This window comes from Muntiacus reevesi, chromosome 17, assembly GCF_963930625.1.
Source record: "Muntiacus reevesi chromosome 17, mMunRee1.1, whole genome shotgun sequence".
NCBI classification, from domain to species: Eukaryota; Metazoa; Chordata; class Mammalia; order Artiodactyla; family Cervidae; genus Muntiacus; species Muntiacus reevesi.
The window spans coordinates 41,781,599-41,808,260 of record NC_089265.1 but is presented as its reverse complement, the minus strand read 5'-3'; the positions used below and the strand labels follow the sequence as shown (position 1 = coordinate 41,808,260).

Sequence of the window (26,662 nt, the reverse complement as noted above, 5' to 3'; positions counted from 1 at the left end):
GTTTATATTTGGATTCAGTCTTGGTGTTGTACATACTACGGGTTTAGACAAATCTATAATGGCATGTATCTACCATCATGGTATCAACCGTTCCTTTTTTTATATTCTAAACTCTACTGTTTACTTTGACTATCTTCTTATACTCTAAACTCTGTTACTTACTTTGACTTTTTATCTTATTAAAATATCCTAGATAGCATTCTACAATAACATAAAGATATTACTCATTCCTTTACAATTGTATAACATCATGTTATGTGGATGTAACTTAGTTTTTTTACCTAACCATTATTCATAGTCAATTGGGTGATTCCAGCCTTATGTAATTACAAACAGTACTGCTGTAATGAGCAGATCCATGCATTTAAACTTTTGAGTTTTTGCCAGAGTATCTTTGGAATGAATTTCCAGAAGCATGATTTCTGGGTCAGAAGGAAAATACAAACGTAATTTTGTTAGATTTTGTGTTCGCACCAGTAACATATGAGAATGTCTTTTCCCAAGCCTTATCAACAGGATGTGTAGTCAGACTTCGAGTCTTACCAAGTAGGTGAGAAATTATATTTTACTTTTTCTTATTATAAGTAAGGTTGAACATTTTTTTCATTATTTAAGTGATATTTTTCATTTCTTTGTCTATCATTTATATGTTTACATATTTTGCTCATTTTTATGTTAGATTAAATTACTTGTTATTTGGAAATGAGGGACAGTATGATCATGGTATATAAAAACTTGTGGGACTGAGGCCAAAGTGACACACAAGAGAAAATGTATAGGCCTAATTATATTGATTAGAAAGCAATTAAGATGGTAAATAAATTATCTAAGCATTCGATGGAGGATACTACAAAAAGATGACAAAAACAACCATTAAAAGCTGACTAAAGAGCATATTCTAAAGAGCAGCAACTGGTGAAATATAAAACTAAGATAAATAATAAAAAAGTAAAGACCTAATTTACTGAAGATAAAAGAATGACAAAGAATGCTTTTAAAGTACAATAAAGATCTTTTGATAACAGCAGAAAATTGTGACATATAAAACCTACAAAACAAAGCAACTATACTCCAATAAAAATTTTAAAAAGAAAAAAATAACTTACAAAGCTAAACAGAGTGCTTTCTGAAAAGACCTAAAACCAAATGTGTTGGCTCTTGGAAAAGATCAGTACACATCCCTGGGATTCTCCAGGCTAGAACACTGGAGTGGGTTGCCATTTCCTTATCCAATGCATAAAAGTGAAAAGTGAAAGTGAAGGGAACCATGGTGACAATGAAATCCAAACTCCGCTCACATCTTGACTAGACTCAGCTGATCCATTCCACTTACAGGTGAGCACAGAAGGAGGTGTTCCATTTTGAGGTACAGTATAAATGTTACTTATCTTAGTCTCTACTGTCATATGTACATCTGACATCCAATTAAAAAAAACTACAAGATATAAAAAAGGGGAAAAATATCTTAGAACTAGTGGTTTTATGAGTGTGTTCTTGCCAAATCTTTGAGGATCATATAATTATGCTATCATTTAAGTTATCCAAGAGTATTAAAAACCAGGGAGATGGGAAATAGAACATCAATATTAAAGAAAATTTCATGAGGTGGGACACAGAACCCACTTCATATTTACAAGTCACCGGCCATCACACTAACTGATATAATTTAGGCAATGAAAGCTGCCCTGGCTTGAGGCTTCTGCTCCCATCCAAACTGGTCACAGAAGTATGGTCCCTGTTTAGTTTTCCAAGGATCCATAAAGAATGAAATCTCTTCTGGCTTGTTTCTGGATTAAATGAAAGTTAAGCTCTCTTTAGAAGAGAATTTGTCTTGTTTGGTCCACAGACAGAACCTGATTTCCTCACCAAACCTTTACTTACAGAGGGAGCAGCCCATAAGCCATATTTGCTAATTTGATTTTTTTTAAACATGGTTTGAAATTTTGATTTATCTTGATTACTAAGGTTTTTGGTGGCCTCAAAAGTTGCATACTCTGGTCGAGTGCCTCATGGGCCTCACCCTGTTCTGACATTGCTCAGAGTCCTCTGCCCTAGAGATTCATTAGGTTCATTACAGAGGGAGTATGAGTCTAGTGTGCTGGTCTCATATCCCCTTACCCTACAATGCCATCCATTTCCTGCAGTTTGTCTTCTGCCAACCTTAAATGCCTTCATTTAAATCTTCCTGAGTGAGTGAGGGGGGAAAGAGTAGGGGTGGGGGGAAGGGATCAAAAGCAAAGAAAACAAGGAGGAGGAAGTGGCCAGTGCCCAGTGAACCCACAAGTGTGAAAGGCTAATCCAGAAATCACTCAGTAATCACCACTGTGAAACCAGACCGGGTGACATCGCTCGCCATGCAGACACTCACCTTCCTAACCACCCATAGAACGTCACTTCCTAAACCCAAGTGACCTTAGGAAATCTGGCTGCTCTGCCCCAGCTCCTGGCCCCGTGCCCCTCCTATGCAACAACTTCTACACACCATTAGCTTCCTTCCAAAGTCCCCATCCACTTCTCATCCAGGGCAACATGCTTAGTCTGCTTTCAAGGGAAGGGTGCTGGCCCATGTGCTCAGGAAACAAAGATTGGAATGCAGAGGGTTGTTTGAAATTCCAAGTCCTATTACATGGGAGAGTTTGAAAGAAGGGTGAGGTTTCCGGGGCTCTGACGTGGAAGGGAGGACTGAGCTTGGAACTCGATGCACTTGATGTTCAGAACAGCACTGGTGGGTCAGTTGTGCTCAAAGGAACAGAGTGTTGAAAGCGTGATTATGTTTTAAACTAGCTTGGCTGTCAACCAAGTAACACAGAACTGCCTGCGGTCAGGTCAGGCACTGCTGCTAATTGGTGAATTTTAATGAATGATAATAATAAATCAACTAGCTTAGAAGGAAGGCATCAATGTTTAGGTGAATCTCTTGTGGAAGGGGTGGGAATCAGGATGGGCGTCGGGTCTTGGCTCCTACTGGGTCCCAGAACATTTGTTTATAGAGGATGGGTCTCTGCCCATACCCCTCCTAGAGTATCCATTTTCTCATCAATCCCATGCTCACGATATGAACTTAGGTAAGTCATATATCTCTTTCCCTGTAGTTTCTCTGCCTTAGAAGGTATATCACTGGCCCCTGCCTCTCGCACTCAGGGCTGGGTAGATGGCAAGGTGGGTAAGCACAGGAAAGATGCCCTGGGAGTGAAGGCAGACCCAGAAGACAGGGCTGAGCCTGAGGAAGCCCAGTCAGAGGCCCACAGGTCTCCTGAAGCGGACTCTTTCAGGTGATGTTTCTGGTGTTGGGCTCGTTATTGGATTTTTTTCATTTTTTCCCAGTTTGGAGGATTTGGCCTGCTTTTTTTTCTATCATCACAACTGTTCTGCTGGGCTTTCCGCCCCTTCGAGGCCGACGCAGACCAGGAGGCTTTCTCTCGGTGTTTGCGCCACCTCATTATCATAGAAGCAAGCACACATCTACTTTCATTTTTCACTTTTTGAAAATGTTTCCACTGTGAGTGATTATGGGGAAAGAGGGCAAACCACAGCCCAGAGAAGAGTGAAACCACAGCAGTTAGGATTGTTTAAAACTACAAATCACTGGTTTTAATTATCCATGGTCACTTGTGAGGCATCCAAGGAGATGCTCATAGAACAGTGATGTGTGCAGTTCAGAACTGAGGCAGAATATCTAAAATAAGTAACTATTAAATAATTTATATATTTAATAAACATAGTATGCACAAATAGCTTCAACATAAATTCTTCACTAGTATGTCTCAAGTACCATGAAGGAGATAAACATTTCTCAGAAATACTTCCTATTTCTATGTTGGTTTTTGCCTTTTTTCTAATCTATTCTCTTCATATACTACAGATTCTCTCATACTTTCTCCTTGGGCCTCCACCTCATCCTCAATAAACTCCTAAAGTGTTCCGAGTCCAGGAACGCACTCTTTAGTTTACATAAATTTTATGTAAAATAACTAAGACCTTCCACCGTTCCTGAATCTTGCTCTTTCCTATTCAGTTTTTCACCAAAGCAAGCAAAAAACCAACCACCACAACAAAATACACTGCTCTGAAATGACAGACACCTCTTTAAAGGGTGTGGGAGAGGAAGGATCTATCTGATAAAGTAGAAGGCACTAGTTAACCTTTATTGGAACAGGAGGAGAGAAAACGTCTTTGCTCAAATATTCATGTGATCACAAGAACTAGGCCTGACTTTTCATAATGCCCAGTCTGATTCATCCTCACGTTTTGGTTTTAAAGCAAGAAGCCCAACCCTGTGGGTGGGCAGTTCTCCAAGAGAAGGCAATCCCTCCCTACTCTAATACTTGATTATAGCTCAGAGGCACTGCCGTTTACCTGTTCTTGGGACTCTGCTCCTAGTGCAGAACTTTCAGTCGAAAATACTGGATCTTTTCCAGCTTTTTGGAATTACAGCAGTGATGGTAGTAACAATAATAGTGAGGGTGACCATAGCTGACTTTGATAGGGCACTTTCTGTGTGCTGATTGTCTCCTCTGGTTTCCAGGTCCTAACAAACTGTTTACCTACCATTTATTACCTACTGCTGCCTAACAAGTTGCCCCAAAACTTAGCAGCTTAAAGCAACACATGCTTATCATCTCACAGTTTCTGCGGGTCTGGAATTTGGCCATGACTTAGCTGGGTCCTCAGCTTCAAGGTCTCTCAATCAAAGTGTTGCTTAGGGTCTGGTCACCTCCCTGCTCAACTGGGCAAGTTTTTCATGTCATTTGCAGGATGCAGTTCCTCCTTGGCTGGGGTAACTCAAGGCCTCCGCTCTTCACTGACTGTCAGCCAGAAGCTGCCTTCTCATAAAGTACCTCTCCCATATGGCGACTTTCTTCCTCAAAGAGTGCAAGCCACAAGGGCAATAGAGAGAGTCTGCTAGCAAGACAGAAGTCACAGTCTTTTGTAACCTAATCACAGAAGGGCCAACCCATCACCTTTGCCATATTCTCTTGGCTGGAGTCAAGTCATTATGTCCATTCACACTCAAGAGGACATGGATCCCAGGAGGGAGGGATCTTTGGGGGTCATATTAGAAATCTGTCAACCTCAAGACCAATTGGATCTAAGAATTCCTCTGTAAGTTTAACTGAAAGTGTCAAGAATTGCACCTTGAGAGGTGGACAAAATTCTCTATGCTAATAACAACTATATTGGCATGTTAGGTAGTAGAAATAAACATATATTTGATTATATTTTGAATATAACAAAAAATTGGAAAAGAAGGGAGGAGTTGCTTTAAGATTATATGGATAAAATCAAGACTAGAAGATGAAAGTTAGTTGAGGATAAGGATTGAAGCTAATAGAGACAGAGGTTAGGAGGTGAAATGAGGAAGGACTGTGTATCATTTTTTAATCTAGGAACTTCTCTCTCTCCTAGCCCACAACATGAAGGTAGAGCTGAGGAGATAGTGGGTATGAGGCTAAAGGGTATCCATGGAACTTCTGCTAGGGCATTGTACAAAGAACTTTTTCCATTGAGAAAGTAATGGAAAATAATAATAATCCAGTCGTGGAGCAGAGGAATATCAAAGAGGAACTGTAGAGAATCTATTTGGACAAAAGTGACCCAGAGTCACCCTGGGAAGGAGTTTTGGCAGGAATATGCTAAGTGAAAGTGAAAGTTGCTCAGTCAGGTCTGACTCTTTGCAACCCCATAGACTATATTCTCCAGGTCAGAATACTGGAGTGGATTGTCTTTCTCTTCTCTAGGGGATCTTCCCAACCCAGGGGTCGAACCCAGGTCTCCTGAATTGCAGATGGATTCTTTACCAGCTGAACCACAAAGGAAACCCAAGAATACTGGAGTGGGTAGCCTATCCCTTCTCCAGTGGATCTTCCCAGCCCAGGAATCGAACCAGGGTCTCCAGCATTGCAGGTGGATTCTTTACCAACTGAGCTATCAGAGAAGCCCACGGACATGCCAGAGCACCAGGTAAAAAAGAAGGAATCACAGCCTGAACCAGATCTGGAATAGGATTATAGTCCATGGTGTCACAAGAGCCGGACACGACATAGTGATTAAACTACCACCACCACCATCCAAACCAAAGACAGACAAGACAGAAGAAACAAATTCTAGATAGAAAACAGAAGACTGGATCTGGGAAGATTTTTTTAAGGCAATGCTTCATAGAGCAATGGTACAGGGGAGAGGAAGGGAACGATTTTTAGTAGCATCTGTGCTGTGCTGTGAAAGTCACTTCAGTCGTGTCCGACTCTTTGCGATCCCATGGACTGCAGCCCACCAGGCTCCTCTGTCCACAGGATTCTCCAGGCAAAAACACTGGAGTGGGTTGCCATTTCCTTCTGCAGGGGATCTTCCCAACCCAGGGTTCGAACCCAGATCTCCTGCATCGGCAGGCAGATTCTTTACCACTTGTGCCGCCTGGGGAGTCCCTTAGGAGCATCTACCAAAACAAATTTCATTTAATATGTGTTTTATGAGAGAAAAAAATGCAGGACTTTTCAGAGCCTTTAATATGTTAGTGCACTCTGTGAAACCCTAAAATACATAGTTGCGGGGGGGGGCGGGTGGGTAAGGACTGAACAGGCAGCACTTCTTATAAGTAGCTGTTTTGCATGGAGGTGGAAACATGCTACAAATGTTTAGGGGATGCTCTTTTATCAAATATCAGTGGCCTTTTTGAGAGAGAGAGAGATCTGGTTTAAATATTTCCAGTGAGCAAAGTATGGTGGCTGGTAGATGAGCGGTAAGCAAAATAATTTTATCTAACACCTATATATTAAATAAAAATGACCTAGGGTTTTAACATCTGGGCCCCCAAAAGGGGAAAGACACCGAATCAAAGCAGAAATCACCAGATCACTACAACTTACAACCACCCTCAGAAATTCCCTCGCATTGCTGAAGCTCTGTCTATTACAATCCTTGCCAGCACTCTCTTCCCCCTCCTGCTGACACTCCTCTTTGAATTAGGGAGTTCACCCCTGGGCTTTTTTTTTTTTTTTGGAATCTTTCCAACATCATATTGTGAGGTCAATAAAGAGAGATTCACTGAGAGAAGCAAGACAAATATGATAAAATCCTTTAAAAATATCTTTTTAGGGTAGAAAAAGGAAGAAGCAATTAGGAAAGGACTACCTGCCAAACCACAAAGAAAGTAGCTCAGCAAGGAATGCTAATTTCTCTAGCAATCATTTGGAATCACCTGCCCTGGAGATCAAGAGACCTTTTCAATCAAAGGGTGAGAGACCTTCTTTCAAATAACTGGGGTCAGCCTAGGGTCCCATCCAGCTCAGAAGAACGAGAGCGCTGTGCCTGCAGAACACGCATTCCTGCAGGATACAATGCTGTGTTTTTAGGTTAATAGTCAAGGATGTTAGAGTTACTTTCAATGGTTAATGAATAGCTTCTAAGAGCCTGCTTCATCTAATTGTCCAAAGGCCAGTTGGTCCCAGAGCATATAAAGCGGTGAGCTGGCTAATGAGAGCATTCTCTCTGAGCAGGGGAAGGAGGGGAGCGGCAGGGTCAGGGACCTGGGTTCCGAAGGAACAGGGATGCAGAACAGAACCTGTCTAGTTCTCTGTGTCTTTGTCCTCCTGACGGGCTTCCTGATGATCTGCCTGGGGGCCTTCTTCATTTCCTCAGCCTCCCTGTTCAACTGCCAGGGGAACTTGACCCTGGCCTATTTGCTTCTGCCTCTGGGGTTTGTGATCCTTCTGAGTGGAATTTTCTGGAGCACCTACCACCAGGCCAGTGAAAGCAAAGGGGTTTTCAAGCGTGTGCTCAGACAGTGCCGTGCTCAGGGGGCCCTGCCCCTGGCCACAGTGGACAGGTATGTGCCCAGAAGCCAGAGAACTGGGGAGGACTGTGGTGTGGCTGAGTTCTGGAAAAGGTCAGTGGCTTCTAGTCTGCTGGGGAGCAACTTACAAATCCCATGGGGTTAGCCAGGATGTGGAGAAATTGGAAAGCTTGTGCACTGCTGGTGGGAATGTAAAATAGTATAGCTGCTCTGGAAAATGATAGGAAGGATCCTCAAAACGTTAAATATAGCATCGCCATTTCATCTATCAATTCCACTTCTGGGTATACAGACAAAAGAAGTGAAAACAGCGCTTTGAACAGATACTTGTATCAGTATTCACAGCAGTATTCTTCATGATAGTGAAAAGGTGGAGACAACCCATATATCCATCTAGTGGATGAATGGATAAACAAAATACGGTACATACAAAAGATGGAATACTATTCATCCTTGAAGAGAAAGGAAATATTGATGCAGCTATAACATGAATGAACCTTAAAGGCATTATACTAAGTGAAATTGGCCAGAAATAAGCCCAAAAAACAAATGCTATATGATTCCACTTACATGAGGTACCTAGAGCGGCCAAATTTCATAGACAAAATGTAGAACAGTGATTACCTGGTGCTGAGGGAAGGAGGGAATGAAGAGTTACTATTTAATGAGTACAGAGTTTGAGTTCAGGATAGTGGAAAAGTTCTGAAGATGAATAATGGTGATAGTTACAAAACAATGTGAATGTATTTAATGCCATTAAACTGTACACTTAAAGTAGCTAAAGTGGTAAAGTTTATGTTATATATACTTTATGACAATAAAAAAATTTCGATTAACCTTACAATTAGTATCAGACAACCAAAAACCTCCTAATTTTTGGCTAAACACAGAATCATTTAGGGATAAAACCCCAGGTAGCATTCTTAAGATACAGACAGGCTGCATGCATGGATGCTAAGTCATTTCAGTTGTGTCTGACTCTTTGCCACATCATGGACTCTAGTCTGCCAGGGTCCTCTGTCCATGGAATTCTCTAGGCAAGAATACTGGAGTGGATTGCCATGTCCTCCTCCAGGGGGTCTTCCTGACCCAGGGTTTTAATCCAGGTCTCTCTCATTGAAGGCAGATTGTTTACCATCTGAGCCACCAGGGAAGCGAGACTCCATAAATTCTTTGTCCTCCTCATCTAAAATATTTTCGCTACTCCATGTATCTTGACTATGAGTGATTAGCCATGACAATTGATTTTTGACATGATGCTATATGATACATGATATATTTTACTAATAAGATACTAACTACAATGACCAAAATCTATTTCCAATGTTATTATACTAACTGCAAAGTCTTTGGATTTGCTAAAAAAATTAAAGGTGAAGTGACTGCAGAAGATGCTTCTAGAGTAATGTTTTCTTTTTTTTTTTTCCCTTTGGTATTAATGTTATATGATTGCCTCCAGAATGTGAATCTTGATAAGAGTAACCAATTGCCTTAAAGATGTCGCTTAAATTTTTAAGTACATGCATACTGTTGTACTGAAACATTTTAAACGATGGTGTCACAACCCCCTAATTTACAGCCTCTTTCTGGTGCATCTCATAGATGCCCAGCCCACTTAGCATGGCTAGGGGGTCAGTAAATGGTTAAGTTATACTTCTCAGAAGTATCTTCATTTGAAATGGGTACCCAGATTGAGACTTCAAAGCAAGGGGGTCTGCAAAGGGGGAACTGAGGACACTGGGACTGTGAAGTCGGGTGGGGAGGGTGGGGGTTGGGAGAAGTGGACGGGATGTGGGGTGGGCGGCAGTCATCCTGGAGCCTCTCAAATCACTCCAGGGAACAGTTCACCTTGGTGTCTGCAATGCTTTCACACATGTGCCCCATGACCCGGCCTTGGCTATTCTGAGTGAAGGCTGAGATTTATGCTGTACAGTAGACAGCTCCTTCAGTTCCTTGGCTTTGGGCCTGGTAACGTTTGGAATGGAGCTGTGGCTGTAAGTGGCAGTCCTTCTTCTGTTGTGGTTACGCACCACAAACACTCCCTGCAGGCACGGGAGGGATTCACTCTATAATTACACAGCTCGGTCAAGCTCACCCTCCCTCTTCTTCACTTCTGTGCCACCCCCTATCCCATTCATGATGGAGAAGCCAGAGGATTTAGCAATTAGCAACGTTGGGCAAGATTACTGATGAGTACATCACCTCTTGCGTGAAGGTCTCCCTCAGCCATGCCTGTGGGCATGGAAAGCGCCGCTACTGAAATCTACATAAAGCTGTCAGTTGCAATAGTTTGAGAAATCAGTATTTTGTGTGTGTGCATGGAAATGGGGCAGGTGAGAAAATACTTGAAATTTGAGTAACAGGGAAGAGAAGCATCTGATATTGTTCAGGCATCTTCATGGAGCTGGTTTTCATTCATTATTTTGTTGGCTGTGAGGCTCTGAGACCATGAGTACACCTGACTAGAAGACGATATGTGTGAATGGGGACAAGGATGTGAATGAACTACATAACTGGTTAGAGAGACATTCCACAGTCAAGGACTGTCCCATACCCCTGCTAAGGATCTCCCACTGAAATTTCCTGGTTCCAATGAGTAAGAGAGAGGGGATAAGGTGGAATAACCCACTGGGGAAAGTATGACTATAGAGGCACACATCCCATGGCTGATAAAGAGGGTTTTGCTGGAAGAGCAGCATATTTAAAAAAAAAACAACAACCTGGGATGCCAGGGAGGAACATCTGTTTCAGAATCAATGTTTCCCAACAGTTTAGCTTCACACAGTGTGATTTGGGAGAGGCGGATATACGCCTCCTTGGCACGACCTACTTAATAACACACAAATGTTTGCGGCATTTTGTCCCCCAGACCAGGTTTTTACCCTCCAGCATACGAAGAGAGTCTTGCTGCTGACAAGCAAGCCTGTCACAGAGAGCAAGAGACCTCGGGTGCTCCTCCACCTCCGTACGCAGAGATGGGCCTCGGATTTCGGGATGAAGATGGGGCCCACCCAGAGGCCCCACCGCCCTATGACGAGTCTGTGGCAGAACGGGTGGCGGCAGCAAGGCCGAGGCAGGACGCTCAGAGGCTAAGCCAAGAGTGCTGAAGCAGGGGACATGCGCCAGCCCTCACGACGCACCCTCATGGGAGGCAGCTACTATTAATAAACACAGGCAGGGACTGCGGGAGGAGAAGCCACAGCAGTGACCCCACACGCGCGCTCGCGGCAGGGACTGTGGGAGGCAAGGCGATTCCACGTCTGTGCTTGGCCTGCGAGGGCAGGGTGGGGCACCGGGCAAACATCGCAAAGGGTGTGCAGTCATCCCAGCCCAGGGAAGCTTTTGGGCTGCAAAGGTTTTGTTGTGAGAGCTCTGCTCTACAGAGAGTCTTTCTGCTCTTCCCCAACACCTCTCCCATCTCCTGACCCGCAGCAGGGAGGAAGAGGCGCTATTTGGACACCATGCACCTTCATGGACTGCATTATATTCACCAAGGGAAAAGGCGAGCCGGCCACCAACGGTCATTATCGTTTAAATTGTGGGTTCTGCTGCCTGGGTGCATAGTTATCCTCATTTACGGTACTGCCAGTGGCACGGTGATTCACACATTGTAAGAGATTTGCCCCTGGAACCCATGAATGTTACTTCGTATGATTTTAAGTATGTATATTTTATTTCTAGGTGAAAGGAAAGTGACTTCAATACTTACTTTCAAAATGGTTCAAGCACAAAATCTTAAATGTGTATTTTAAGAATGGGATGGTTTTACAAGCATACATGAGAAGACTTCTTAGAGACTCAAGTTGAATAAAGAGAATATTCAAAAATTCATAATGCACAGGATTCAGGGGAAAAAAAGAATTTGTGCTAGCCATAGGTTGTATTAATACAGAAGACATAAATCTTGAAAAGCTTTAAAATACCCATACATTTCAGTGAATCCCCCTGTAAATCTCTAGAATTTGAAAGAAAGGCGACTATAGTGTAGTACCTTAATCATTAACAGACAATTCTTTGTGTCTCAAAACACAGATCCAGGCACTTTGAGATTTAATACACTTATTTTGAAGCCCAGTGCTTCCTCTTTAGCTTTATGTCTTATGATCTTATTGTAAGTTTTAATACAAGAGGACAAGTCAGGTGGCAGAGTGGTGGGAGGATATGCAGCCTGATGCTTTAAAGCTTGAGAAAGAAACTTCATCTCTCTGGGCCTCAGTTTCCTGCCCTGTCAAGTGAGGACTTTATGCTGCGATTAATATATGACAATTATGGAATACCTCTTTTATAAGGCATTGCTCTTTACTATGACTGTTTATGCTTTTTGTTTATCCCTCATTATAGTCTTCAGAGATAAATGCTGTGGTTATTCTCATTGCAAAGATGCATACATTGAGACTTTGAGAAGTTAAGCCTTTCCAACAACATGGTTATTTCCAGGAGGGTGAAGAAAGGTCCATAGAAGAGCACGGGCAGACTTTACTTCACACTTCTGTGCTAGCTTATGCTAATCCTGTCTTATTTCCCTCCTTCCGAGGAAAAGTTAAGACCTATCTCCCCCTTCAGGAAGCAGGCCCTAACAGGAAGGGGAGCCCCAGGGTAGCAGCATTATCTTAAAGCCCTTAGAGAGGCGGCAAAAGTTGCTTTCGTGTTAACTGGCTGGCTTCTCTTTTAAAATGTAAATAAACCCTCCTCCGTTTTCTGCCTAGGAGCTTGGCCCTCCCCAAATTGTAATTTCCTTTCCCCTGATTCTTATACCATGATGAAAGATAGCTCCTTCTGACAGCAGACAGCCTTAGTGAAGGGGCACAGGAGGGCTCTGGACCCTGGAGGGAGGGATGCCGAGCTTTCGAGGAGGATAGGGCTGCAGAGATGAGATGGGTACCCTGTGGCCTCCTCCTCCTGTTTCGCTGAGCGCTCAGATGAAGCATGTCCTGACACACAGGAAGCCATAACAGGAAATCCTGGTTCCTTTACATAAAACAGGACTGTGGGCATCTGTGATTTGAATCCTTGACATTAAGAGCATAACTGGACAAGAAGGTCACTCATGGTTGTCCAACAGGAAGGTGGTCGTTTATTAGCAAGGCAATTTATAACTTCTCTCTTGTCATCTCTTTCTATTCCTCTACTGAGACGGTTATCCTGGAATTCTCCTTGGGGTCTGAGCATATTCACTGACTAGAACAACCTCTATCACTGGGTTTTTGTCCAGAATTTGAATTTTTAGTAGATGTTTTTCCCAAATACTACTGAGGCAAATGTAGTTTTCATTTATATGAGAAAATTGTCTTAATCTCTTTGCTGCAATAAATTTTGTACTTAAATGTTTCCCCTTTTTGCTGTTTTGTATCAGAAAAAAAAAATCAATAGAGGAGCATAAGTCAAAGTTTTATTCTCCATGTGGAACTAACACAGCCTCTAGATGAGTTAATCTTTTCACAAGGCCTAACAACCTAATGTTACTGAACATCAACTATTGATTCAGAAAATAAGCCCAGTGCTTTCTGAGACGAAATATGACTAATAGGCGTTAACTGCCTTTAAAAAAAAAACAAAAACAAATATACTCTGAAGGAAGCATCAAGAACATGATTATTACCCACAACAAATCCTGCCTTTCAGAAGCTATTAAAACCCACTGGGCAAGTCAAACAAAAGTGTCCCGTTGTGATTAAGAAGAATTCATTGCCCAACCCCTCACCTCCCCCAGAGGATTCACTCAGGAGAAGTAGACAAGGTATCCTCTTTTCCTCCTAAAGTTTATGATAAAATTAATAAAATTAATGCCATGAACTGAGAAGCATGATTTTGTGAATGGCAGGGAGGGCGCTGAGACTGAGTAAGTGCAGTCTTTGACGGTCCCCTCCTCTCCAACGTGCAGTGGGCTCACTTGTCAGTGGAGAGGGGAAATGCTCAGAGGTGTCCTCGCCATGATCAGGTCTCCCTAAACAGCAAGTGAAAGTAACCACCTCCGCCCCCAAAGATGAGCATGACACCGTCAGAGAGAACAGTGTGCTGCATCTGTCACACACCGAGGTGTCAAGCGCACCTCTTTGACCCCTCCACTCAAAAACTCACAAGCACTTTTACCAACAATCCTATCCATCCTTCAAGATTTTACTCAAACACCCTGTCTTTGGCGAGGTATCTCCCCCAGCTCATCTATGTTGCAAGACACCTACTAGGTGCCAAAAGACATGGAAAGATGATAAAAGACATGGGTTTACACCGCGACCCTTCAACATATTCTATAATGCTCCATGACAACTTAGGCTGATTCACATACCAAGTGGGCCTGCTGTCAGCCGCAGGAGCCATCTGCTGTTGAAGTCTCCAGCCCGTGCGAGCGGGGCAGGCTTTCCGCTAAGCTGTGCTGCCTTGGATAATCTCTTGCTGCATGTAACTGTTGAAGGGCCAAAGACTGAAACACTAGCAGTAAGTTCATTTCCAAAGATGCATGATTTCTGTAACCCTTCACCACTCAGGAATGGAACTCTCTTCAAGGCAGGTATCTGGAATATCAGCGCCCATGTGTTTCACAAGTACCTGGTGCGTGATCAACCCATGAAATGGAGGCACCTGTTGTATCACTACAGGTTTTCAGAGGTGCTTTTCTAATTCCCCAAGCCCTAAGGCAAGTGATGGACTGTGTTGTCAGGGTAAAGCCCAGGACTTACATTGAGCCACACTGGCCAATCAGAAGTTACCACGCCATTAACCCCGTCATTGCCTATGTTGCCTGGAGAGAGCGCTGGCTCAGCGCAGCCAGCTGTCAGCACATTCTGCTGCCTCGGGACGGGTCATCGATCTGAGGCTTCCTGTGCGGAAAGCCTTCAGGTCAGACGCAAGCCCTTCAGCCTGCAATGTTATTCAGCACTATTCATCCCCTGAATACGGCAGATGTGGGCTTCATCTCAGACCAGTAAAATTGATAAAGGATCTTATTTTAATCATGACTGTCTATCCATTTCCAAGGTCACTAAACTCAAGAATCACAGATGAGGCAAAACAACTTTTTTGATCTAGGGGGCTGGCTGACACTAAGCAGGGTATTTCACGTCCTTGTTCCCCTCCCAGTAAATACCTCCCTGGCACATATACACACACATCTCCAAACACCCCCTGGGTGGGTAGTGTCACTGCCCTATTTGAGAATCACTGCATTATATACACTGTTACTTGCCACTGTCCTGGGGCCAAACGGTGTAGTGAGTGACTCTCTCAGTACTAGCTGATCACAAGGGTGGTCCAGACAGTTGCCATACTCATTGTCCTTCCTAGGATCATCTCCTGTGGTCCCCACAACATTCTTGGACCTCTCTAGTCATTTACTCTTAAGTGAGACAGGCAGTTGCAGCTCCATCTTTAAGAACATGAAGAACATCATGTGCAGAAGGGTGACTCCCAGTCTTTGACCTCTCCTGAGGCTAACACGAGAGGACATCCACATACAGCTCAGCAAGAGAAGCCTGGATTCTATGTAGAGCAGAAATCATACTTTGGCAATGTGAATTTGAGCAGGATCCAGAGGCAGGCTGTGTCCTGAGCCACTACAGGACGTTCCCTTTGGCAACCTTGCTGAGAAAAATCTCATAAAAATAGGTGGCTGTGCAGCTGCTGCTTTCCGAAGCTAGACCCAAGCATTTGCTCTATCTGATATACATAACGCTGTGTCTGCTTCAACCCCACTCATCCAAGCCAACCTCTCACTAGACCCAAAGCAAGCCTCCTCTCCAGTCATCCTCCCTCTCAATTTCCAGCCTTGTTCTTGCTGCATTTACCCCTGGTGAAATTCTGTAAGCGATTAACAGGCTCAGGAAACTTCACTCTTTGGGAAACACCTTAGTTGCCTAGTACCTTCCGTCTCTGAGTCAATCTTTCTGTGTACTCTCAAGCAGGTTGCCTGTGCTGCTGCTGTAAAGTTCATGTCTACCTGATTCTTTATGCATGCTTACCACAGCCTTCTGTTTCCAAACTCCTGTTTCCAAACTTCCAAACCTGTTTCCTCCTGTTTCCTGTTTGTATGAGTAGTTTGTACTTTGGAGTAGGAATAGTGTTTTATGCATTCTCGTGCTGCACCAAGAAACCCAGGACTCAGCATAGCGTAGTTGTTCAAGGAGTGCTTGCTGAATGAATGAATGTATATTTGGGCTGCTGGACACACAAGACTCCATACTGAAATAAAGAAACAGAATGATAAAGTGAGGATTGATTTACCTGGGGACTTCAAAGTTAGAGATGATGAAAAGTTCAAAAACTTGAGAAAAAAATACTGAAGAAAAATATAGGCTTTGTTACGCCTAAGGGTGTGCCTAGTTGTGCGGACTGTCATGGACCTCCACTTTAAACACGCTGGGAATCAAAGCAACAAGACAAGTTGTATTCCATTGCCGATGAGTTTTATAACTAGTTCCTCAGACTCTCAGATCAAAGCCACTCACCTACTATTTTGAAATGAAGATACTTGTGATGAAAGATTAGATACCATGCTTCTGATGCCTAAAGGCAGTTTTGAGCATTGTGCCTTCTCTGTTCTATTCACTAAATTCCCAAGGTCATAATAAGGAAAACCAGCCCTGCAAGTGTTCCGAAAGGCAAACTTATCAGAAGAGTGACCACTACTGGAGTTTCTCAAATGACAAAACAAGCAAAAATCCACAATTCTTGCATAAGGCTGAAACAGAAATTTCTTTTATTGGCTAATAAAGGTCCTAGCAAGTATCCGACAGAAGCATAGATAGAAAATGGAAACAAATACCTTGCTGGGGATGTTTCCCTGCTTGCCCTAATCTTGACTACAGCAATAACACACTGCTGGATAGTCAAAGCGCATCACCTTATCTCACCAGTGACACGGCAAGTGACTGCCGTTCCCAAGGAAGCAAAACACGCGCAAACAGGTCCCGGGAACCCAGGCTTCTGGCTGAGAGGGCTGATGGAGGCTGCCAAGGCTGCAATATCCTTTTTCTGGGCCAAGAAAGCCAGTTGTGACCCTCTGCTTTCCAGCAGGGGACTCCACCCTCCCCTCCATCTCATTAGGCCATCATCCCGTTCCACCAATCAGGTTCTCTTCCAGCATCCGCTTCATCTCCTACTTGTGGAGCATTTCGTTGTCTCCTTTTACAGCCAAGTAAGATCTGAACCGTGTCCAAACAAGTGCAGACCCTCACTGGGAGATAAGACAGCAGAGAAAGAAAGTCAGAGAGATATCCAATGTGGTGGTATTTTGCCGTCTCAATGGGAGTCAGATCGACCCATGTGTCAACCCATGTGATATAATCAAGGAAGGGCCTGAAAATGTTCAGCATTCATTCTCAGAATCCTGCCAGGAAACAGCCTCCCGCCTGCATAATGAATGGCTGAATTTGAAGGAATGCAGCCAGCTTAATAGCTAATACTATTTACAAAATAAGAGAGAAAAACCACCCTTTGATATGTTTTGTTGAAAGTGTGCCATTGTGGTTTGTGGGAAGCTCTAGAAGATGTGAAGAGGGTGGCACAGGGACTTTGGAGATGGGAAGGAAAGTGAGTGGCCATCAAGTGGTTGGTGGGCATGAGGTGGGCTACTAGGAGTTGAACAACTTTTGCCCAAGGGAGACCTAACCTGGGATGAAAAGGAGGAGAGTCTTCTTAGGTCTGCCTGAGGGGACCTGGGGCTTAGGGTCAGCTGACTTCTGGCATTGCGCTCTCTGCTATTCCAGAACCTTCTCTCACCTGGCGCCAATGATGCACAGATGCCCTGACTGCTCCCAGCCCACTGATTCTCTCTCAAAAGGGCAGATTCCCTCTGGTAACAAAACACAGGTATCAAAAGACAGTGTGGCTTTCACAGACAACCAAAGACCCTGCTGCATTGCAGAAACGGACTAAAACCCAAACAAAACAGGTTTTTTTTCTTTCCCCACCTACACCCACCCTCCCCCCCAATCAGCAAATCATTTTTTCTTTTTTCAAAGTCATAAGAGGCACAAACAGGTAGCAAGAAGGCATGAGTGAAGTGTCCCCCGCTGAGCGCACTCTTTGGCCCTGGTGAGTGATCTTTCCTCCATTCAGGTGATGACGGTGGGGCCCCTCCGGCCGGTTCTCTCATGAATCTGGGATATTTTCAGCGCGATGGCTATGAGAGGGCTCAGCACTGCCTGAAAAAGAAGGAAGAAAGTCTGTGAACAGTCACGTCAGTCACAGGAGGGCCGCAGGGATTGGTTTCTATTCCAAGCATCTGGATTCAGTTCCAATTTGCGATTCACAGGCAGTCGTCACGAACAGGGCACCCTTTGTCTGGTCCTTGGTTTCGTCTGCTGTAAGAGGAGGCTGGGGTGAGCAGGGTGATTGGAAGGAGAGGAACAAGATGATCTCCAGAGTCATATCTAGCTCCCCAAACACTGCTGTAAGACAGGAACTTGCCCGGCCCAACTCCTGGAACATTGGAGCCTTCTAGGAACAGAGTGCTGTCATTCAAGGAAGTTCAGAAAGCCCCCCAGTCTTCCTCTGCGACAGCTCCCTCCTCCACATGTACACCCCACAACACACACCCACCTGCCTCCCCTCCCCCTCTACATGAACTTGAGGAAAAACATGCATTCTCTATCCTAAGTCCATGGGCCTGAAGACCTTGATGTTTTCTTGATGTTTCAGAGAAAGGCCAACGCTTCAGCTTGTGCAGCAGAAAATAACGGCCTGTCTCCTCCCATCTTGTAACACGGCGGCTCGGGGGCACCTTGGTGTCCCTTAGGAGGAGGCAGGGAGCTTGGAGGGACTAGGGGACAGATTGTTGGAAGAGCAAAGGACATGAAGGGGAGTATGAATCATGTCTTGCCCTTCAGCTGCTCGTCATTTCATGGGATGCAGGCAGTATCCTCCAAAGTGAGGAGTGCACACCATTCAAGATGGTTTTAGGGGGTGCAGGGGATTATTATCCATGGTGCACGGGACATGGTGCTTGAACACTGAGAAAGTCACTGTTTTCCATTCTTCTTTAATCTTCCTAATTTTATCAAAGAGAAAATCTACTGCTGCCAATCTTTAACACATTTATCAAGATAGAACATGACTCAGGCAAGAGTTAGTGAGATAGAAGGCAATATTGCTGTATGTTTTTATTGAATTCACTTTTATGGCAAATTTTATTTATCAAGGGATTACTCTTTTATTTACCAAGTGAGTTTTCAAAGAATACTATTTTTTCCGTGGAGAGCACTGATGTAGTTTGTCTGACATCACTGTAAGTTTCAAGATTAAGGATTTTCTATGCCACACCTTTCCACGGTGCTACCTATTGGCAAGAGGTGAGGGCAACTCAGTTGTAAATCAATGCTGTAAACACTGCAGGTTTCTCTTAACAGATCTCTGCTGAACTCTACAGATGAACCTATGCTCCCCATTTCTTCTGTAAAACATCCTGACTGATGCCACTGTTCTCTAACATAGTCACCTACTTCCGCCTCCAGCAGCTGAGCTATGAGCTTATTAGGAGTCAGTTATATTTGTTCCTAAACATGTTAATGCCTGTTGTACTTGTTACTGAAACTTTGAATTTATTAAATTATATGTAAACCAGTGAAATGTGAGAATAAATAGGAAGAGTTCTTTACATGAAAATTAAGTTGAACGCTTTGGGAAGAATTACATAATGGTGATTAGTTATGCCTGTCAAGTTACACTTGAGATGTAACTTTGAGATGCGGTAAAATATCAGGGAGAATTTTTTAAAGTATAGAAAATTCTTTTTTCAGATTGCCTTATAAGTGGCTTTAAGTTCTCACTGACAATAAAGAATTTAAAGGTGAACATTACAGATGATGAATTATGAGTGGGAATCTTTTGAAGAAAGATAATCACAACACCAAACAGTACGCTCCTATTAAAAGAAAAGGTCTTGGACCAAATTCTAGCATATATATATATATGCTAGAAAAAGCAGTCACACCAAGAAAGCAGGAACTTTGTCTAATTTAAGGCTAGAAAAGTGCCTGCTACTTAGGAGGCGCTGAATAAATATTGATAGAATAAAAGAATGCTACATCAGTTTGAAAAATTAAAAGTAATTTGGAAGCAACCTAGATGCCCATCAGCAGACGAATGGATAAGGAAGCTGTGGTACATATACACCATGGAATATTACTCAGTCATTAAAAAGAATTCATTTGAATCAGTTCTAATGAGATGGATGAAACTGGAGCCCATTATACAGACTGAAGTAAGTCAGAAAGATAAAGAACATTACAGTATACTAACACATATATATGGAATTTAGAAAGATGGTAATGATAACCCTATACGCAAAACAGAAAAAGAGACACAGATGTACAGAACAGACTTTTGGACTCTGTGGGAGAAGGTGAGGGTGGGATGTTTCAAGAGAACAGCATGTATATTATCTACAGTGAAACAGATCACCAGCCCAGGTGGGATGCATGAGACAAGTGCTCGGGCCTGGTGCACTGGGAGGACCCAGAGGGATCAGGTGGAGAGAGAGGTGGGAGGGGGGATCGGGATGGGGAATACATGTAACTCCATGGCTGATTCATGTCCATGTATGACAAAACCCACTGCAATGTTGTGAAGTAATTAGCCTTCAACTAATAAAAATAAAGGAAAAAAAATTTAAAAAAATAAAAGTAATTTGTTTTGTGCTAAAAATACAATGGTCAAGATACAAATGCATTAATTACCTCTTAACTCTCTTTTTGTTGTAATGAACCAAGCACTTGTCCCTTGTCCTGACCATGTCATAGAAGAAGGCTTCCATGGTAATTACGAAAACTGAAAGGAAGGAAACACATTTTTGAAAACTCCCTATGAGAAAGACCTTACACATGAGAGTTCTCTCTGAGCCCCAGGTCAACCTAACACAGAAACTGTGGAACCATTTGCCCCTCAAGAGACTGTGAGGGTTTGGGAAGAAGAGCATCAGTGATGATCACCTTGGAGTGAACATTACTTGGATCCTTCCACATATTTTGGAGGAACCTAGGGAATTCTGAGATCCCTAAATATGCCCAAGTGTGATTTTTTTTGCCAGCCCTGTGAAATAAGAGCTTCAAGTCATGATTAAGGATCATAAAGTAATGTGTGTTTTTTCTTGCTTGAGTGTGTGTGTGTGTGTGTGTGTGTGTGTGTGTGTGAGAGAGAGAGAGAGAGAGAGAGAGAGAGAGAGAGAGAGAGAGAGAGAGAGAGAGAATGTGTGTATTTGTGTGTATATTTTCTGCTGCATGGTCTAGAATGAATGGTCACACCAAGAGGGTAGGAACTTAGTCTTATTTAGGGCTAGAAAAGTGCTGCTATTTAGGAGGCACTGAATAAATGTTGGTGGCAGAAAGGATGCTATATCAGTTTGATGAAAAGAAAATGATGAGGCTGATAGACTTCTGTGGCTATTCAAGAAGGGCACTCTGGGTGAGCAGGAGGGCCAGAATTTTTACCATCACGTTTTTCTTTAGAAATTACATCTTTAATATCTGTGAATTCCAGATACTGCTCTCATATCATCAACCATTCATCATGGAAGAGAGATAGGGCTATATTAATCTTCCTGAGGCAACTGGAAAGGCTCTCAGATTGGGGAGTGAGAAGAAGGATGAAAAATTAGAAGCCTGTTGATATGAGATTCTTGAGGAGCTGCAGGACACAGCACCTGAGAAGCAGAAAGGAGCCCGGGATGGTCTGCTTTGGCTCATTCACGTCACAGATGGGGAAATGGAGTCCACAAAGGAGATATGACTGGCCCAGGGTTACATGTCTGTCTGGTGGCTAAGCTGGGATAAGTAACAGTGGTTCCTCCTCTGCTGCTCTTTCTATGACACGGTTTTGAACGTGAGACCTGTGCATGACAAGGAAAAATAGAGTAGACAAGATGAGCCTAAGGGGAGAGATGGGAGAAATAGTAGGACCATCAGCCCACAGTACCAGACAAGCCCCATGTCAGGTGAGGGGTCATGTAGACAATTCGGAGAACGGGTGGGCAGTGCACAGTGGGGAGGAAGAGCATTTCCAGTTTTGTGAATGTATTAGAAGTTCCAAGATGACTCTTCATGAATAAAGGAAATAGACTAACAGAGACTACAATCTGTTAGAAATAAAGTCTCTCTTTTTTTTTTTTTTTTTCTGTTTCCAGGGTCTCTTGGAGTGCTTGACATAGTTTTTCTACACGCAAGAGCAGGAAACAGTGAGTGCTCACTCTGCAGCAAGCTGTGTCAGCAAGGCATCCACTCAACCAGGCTCAAACCAGGCTCCAGTGTTCTTCCTCTACCTTGGTTGGTTGAGTGGATTTTGCTGTTATCTTGAGTTAATAAGCCTAAAGAAGGAAATGGAGTCTGTCTCCAGTTAAAATTTGGATACTTTATCATGGATTTTTTTTCTTGCATTAAAAAAAAAAAATATTGCATTACAATATTTATCTTGAGTACTGACTTTTTGGCACTCCCTTAAATTTTGCACCATGCTAACCTCACCCTCATCCCAAGCAGAATAGTACCTCTTAACTCCTGAAGATATAACATCCTATTCCATGCAATCTGTGAATGTGAGCTTCCTTGAAAAACAGATGTGATTAAGTGAAAGATTTTGAGATTATGAGAAGATTATCCTGGATTTTTCAGCTGGACCCTAAATGCAATGGCAAGAGTCCTTACAGGAGAGTCAGAGGGAGATCACATGCACACACAGAGGAGAAAGTGATGAGATGATGTAAGGATGTGGTCACAAGCCAAAGAATGCCTGCAGCCACCAGAAGACAGAAGATCAAGGAAAGGATCCTCTCCCAGAGCCTCCAAAGGGAGTGTGTGCCTACCGACACCATGAGCTCAGAGTTCTGGCCTCTTGAACTCAGAGGGAATACACGTCTATTGTTTTAAGTACCCCAGTTTGTGGTAGTTTGTTACACAGCAGCCAGAAGAAATGAATACACCCTTCCTTTTCACAATACCTCCCCAGTCTTCCACCTGCCCCTTGCCTCACACCTCACTGTATGCCTTGAACTCTGATTTCTCAGCCCGAGGTAGCCCACACGCTCTTCTCCACTTGCACATGTGATGCTCTTTCATTTTGGACTGATGCTGAAATCTCACCCGTCTCTCAAGGCCTTTTTCATGAAGTCTGTCTGATATTCCTAGGCAGGATCTCTCCATTCTCGACCACCTGATTTAACTTCTCTGTTGATTTATCTTGATTTATAGAATTTGGAAGGGTTTTCTTTTCTTTCCTCTATCATATTTCAACTAAAGTCTAAGTTACAAAAGGCAAACTTTTTCTTAAATGTGTCTGTTTTCTTCCAAATACTATGTGTCTTGCCTATGAGAGATGCAAAACAAAAATGGTGGGTTTGGAATATTGTTTCAAGTGCTTAATGCAGTGGGTGATCTACTGAGAAACTACCTTGGGCTATGCACCCCCTTCACCAGGAACAGACAAAACTGTCCATCCAGTCCCCCACCTGCCCCCTCCTCAGGCCAAGCAGAGGCCAGGAGCTGCTCTGCCTACAAAGGGTGAACAGGCACTGGGGTGGTTCCCACCAGCACTAAGTGTAAATGTGGGGCTAGAGCTGGGTGAAACCTTCACAATCCAGAGTTCAAAGAAAAGGAAAGCTATCCAATCCAAGAAAGCAGTAAGAGGAAAAGATCTCGGAGTTCTGGAACTGGTGGGAGCCTGAGCCCCCTCGGACGCAGCACCACCAAGGAGGGAGGGACATACTGAGAAAACGATGGCCTGTGGCAGTGGAAAGGGCTATTACGGAAAAGACCTGCACCCCTGCCCAGAGCAGTGCCCAGACAGAGGATGGACAACACGCAGAGGTGAAGGCAGTCACAGAGGCCTGCACTCTTCCCCAGGATGGCGTGCACCGCCTCCCTGCTCCATCTCCTCTGAGCTGTTTCATATGATCTGGAAAAGGGCAGGAGCCCCAGATGGCCACTGCGGTGCTTCTTGACAATTCGGATGGGAGTTAGAGACCCATACAATACAGGAATGTGACATTTCTTGCATCCTAGGAGTCTTGGAGCAAACTGTACCTGCTGAGATTATAAACTTGGAGGTATCCTCTGGCTTTGTTTCCAATACATCTCAGTGTTGGAGAAAGGGTTTTGTTTTTTTTTTCCCTGACTTTAAAAGTTGAGGTATAATTGATTTACAATACTGTGTTAGTTTCAGGTGCCCAGCAAAGTGATCCAGTTATACATACATATGTAGATATCTGTTCTTTTTCAGATTCTTTTCCTTTATAGGTTATTACAAAATATTGAGTATAGTTCCCTGTGCTCTACAGTAGGGAGGAAGTTTTTGATTACATTGCCCCTCAAATCCCAAACACTCACATAATGTACCAGAGAGAGCCATGTCCTGGAATCTGTAACTAACAACAGGGCCACTTTATAAGGGCCTGGCCCAAAGAGGTAAGTGAGGGTGGAAGTGTATGCCAGCTCCTCTCAGCAGGGCAGGCGTCCTAGCAAGGAGTTGAATCAGAGGACAGGCTGCCTTTGTCTTTTCACAAAGATGCTCTTTCCCAGTCTCACTATCCTGTGCGTTCCTCGTGAGGGAGCCTTTTTCTAATTCACAAAAAGGAACCCTACAGGCTAGATGCCGCCCTGTTTCCAGGAGCCCATATTTTAACTAACAAAGATGACTAATAATTTTAAATCCATTTGAGAAGCATCTAGAAGAGAAACTGTTACTGAAAGCAAATAAAAATAATTTCTTTTGCTAATAAAAGTTAAATGAAAATGGTAAACACTGCAAACATTTTGCTCTTTTATTATTAATACAATGCATACAACCATGCTCCTAAATTTAATCCCCCTTTCATGTAACAAATCTACATGTCTTGATCCAAAATGGACCTAAAATTAACCAAAATACAGAATATGAAAAATGACTATAGATAAATCTGAATTCCAAGCCCAAGCTCCCTCCCTGTGGGTGCCCATCTATCTTGCAAATATAAGAAAACAGGCCTCCATAAAAGCTCTCTTCTGAGGGGGAGAAAATCATCTCAGGAGATGAGCAATGAGAGACTCCCAAAGAAGTTCAATCAAAGCAGAAACTAAACTAGCGTACTGGGACTGCAGTGATGAGCCTAACAGAAACCACACGGCCCAGGCCTGCTCGGCCTCCTTCTACCCCTCTCCCCCATTTTTATGATTGACTTGGGACTTTAGGAGGGGAACGGCAGCACTTAGGTCACAAATCCAAAATCAAGCAGAAGAGTCATGAAGCCATTTTTCCTACTTATTCAAACTGGAGCTGCCTTTGGGTCCAGGCTCAGAAGTATCATGTTAGGCTGGAGAAGGAGAGAATACACACACGTGTGCTGGCCAGCATTCGGGGGCACAGTTGAAAGGCGCCGAGCAGAATCTTGGGGGCCTTTCATTGTCCTGTTGTGCAAACACAGACTGACCTGCAAGAGTTCACAGCTTCCCTTTCACAGAACTGCTCCCCTGGTCACTCTCTTCCTTTCCCTCTTTCCTCTCTTCTTTCTATCCCCCTATCTGCCACCAAAAACATGGCAAAAGATGGTAAATGACTGACTGGTTCAGATTGCCACACTTTCTGCCTACCTCCTCCAATGTCCCTAGCATGTCTTCATGTTTCTCTTTACTGGGAAACTCCACAATAGACATCAAAGGTTTTCCTGATGAGAATATGCTTGCCAGTTTAAAGGGAAGCTAGATTGCCCACCTCCCCACTTGCAAAACTGTTAGCAAAATGTAACTCCAAGATTGAAGGCAGAGGTTTAAAACATGCACACACACAACACCCTCCAGTTCATGTTCTCAAGGGACTCTCTTTGTAGTTGTTCACCTCCTCTTTTGAAGCCAGGATCTAGGTTATCAGTAGCCACAGTCATTTTAAAACAACTAGATTCCTAGGGTTAGAACAATAATGTGATTCAGTTTGGGTTTCTGCATATAGATCCCAGAATGCCTTGCTCCTTAGAGACAGAATAAAATCATTAGGAGCAGTCTCTCAAAGATTGGTCAGCAGATGGCTACCTGAGGATGAGATAGGAATCACCTGGGGATGCTCCTCTGGGCTCCCATCATAGAGATGCTGTTTCAGTGAATCCAGGGACCAGACAGGGAATGTGTAGCTCTAACAAGCTCCCACAATGATTCTGATGCACACACAGCTATTGAAATCACATTTATTTGTGATTAAACATAATTTTTTTTGTTTGTTGTATAAACACTTATAACACTTATTTCAAAAACATTTTCCAAACCAGAAGGTATAGAGAAAGAGAATATGTCTTAGGAACTCTATGCTGCTGAACCATCATTGGTTTTTAGGCCTGGGACCATCTTTATTATATTGATATTATGATCCCAATTAAAAGGATAAAAATGATGTTAACAGTTTCCCACTAAGAGGTGGGGTCTAGTCCCTCTTCTCTCGAAACTTGGCAGGCTTGTTCAGCCAATGGAGTTTGCCAGAAGTGCTGTTCTATGACTTGTGAGTCTTGGTCACAGAAGCCTGGCGGCTTCCCCATTCTGCCCTCAGCAACCTCTCGTGTAAGATGATGACTATTTCAAGGCCAAAATGGTTAAGAGATCTCCAGAAGATTCTGGCTCCCAGTCATCTGAGTCACTCCCAGTTTTTTTAGTTTTCCCACTGGAGATTCTAAGACATTCGGGTGCAGAGTCAAGTCACCCAACTCTGTTATGTCCAAATTCCTAGCCTACAGGGCCCATGAGCATGCTGAAATCATTGTTGTAGGATGCCACCAAGTGTCAGGGTGATTTGTGAAGCAAGAGTAGCCAATCAGAGCAAAAGGTGAACCATCTAAACAGTGTTTTAGGTTGATACATTGCTTGACCATTCAGGAAGTGGGGAAAGAAGTTAAGACTTAAGTACAATGAGAGGACTTATAGTACGTTGGTT

General features: G+C 43.4%; 2 protein-coding genes across 2 annotated transcripts in view; one reads left to right on the top strand and one right to left on the bottom strand.

The window, feature by feature from the left end:
* Positions 1 to 7,472: 7,472 nt before the first annotated feature.
* Positions 7,473 to 11,609, top strand: TMEM252 (transmembrane protein 252). The gene is made up of 2 exons (XM_065908237.1): positions 7,473 to 7,825; positions 10,662 to 11,609. The coding sequence occupies exons 1-2, from the start codon at positions 7,548 to 7,550 to the stop codon at positions 10,897 to 10,899; spliced, it is 516 nt and encodes a 171-aa protein (XP_065764309.1). The 5' UTR covers positions 7,473 to 7,547; the 3' UTR covers positions 10,900 to 11,609.
* A 4,852-nt stretch (positions 11,610 to 16,461) lies between these two features.
* PGM5 (phosphoglucomutase 5) overlaps positions 16,462 to 26,662 on the bottom strand; it is a 186,248-nt gene continuing 176,047 nt past the window's right edge. The window contains exon 11 of the mRNA XM_065908232.1: positions 16,462 to 17,931. Within this exon, the coding sequence (XP_065764304.1) occupies positions 17,842 to 17,931 (90 nt within the window). The 3' untranslated portion in view covers positions 16,462 to 17,841. The remainder of the gene's footprint in view (positions 17,932 to 26,662) is intronic.

What these genes read in the sequence shown, in the direction of transcription:
- TMEM252 (XM_065908237.1), top strand. Translation starts at nt 7,548, where the DNA reads ATGCAGAACAGAACCTGTCTAGTTCTCTGTGTCTTTGTCCTCCTGACG. An exon ending in CCCCTGGCCACAGTGGACAG is followed by an intron (nt 7,826 to 10,661) that starts GTATGTGCCCAG and finishes TTTGTCCCCCAG; the next exon opens with ACCAGGTTTTTACCCTCCAG.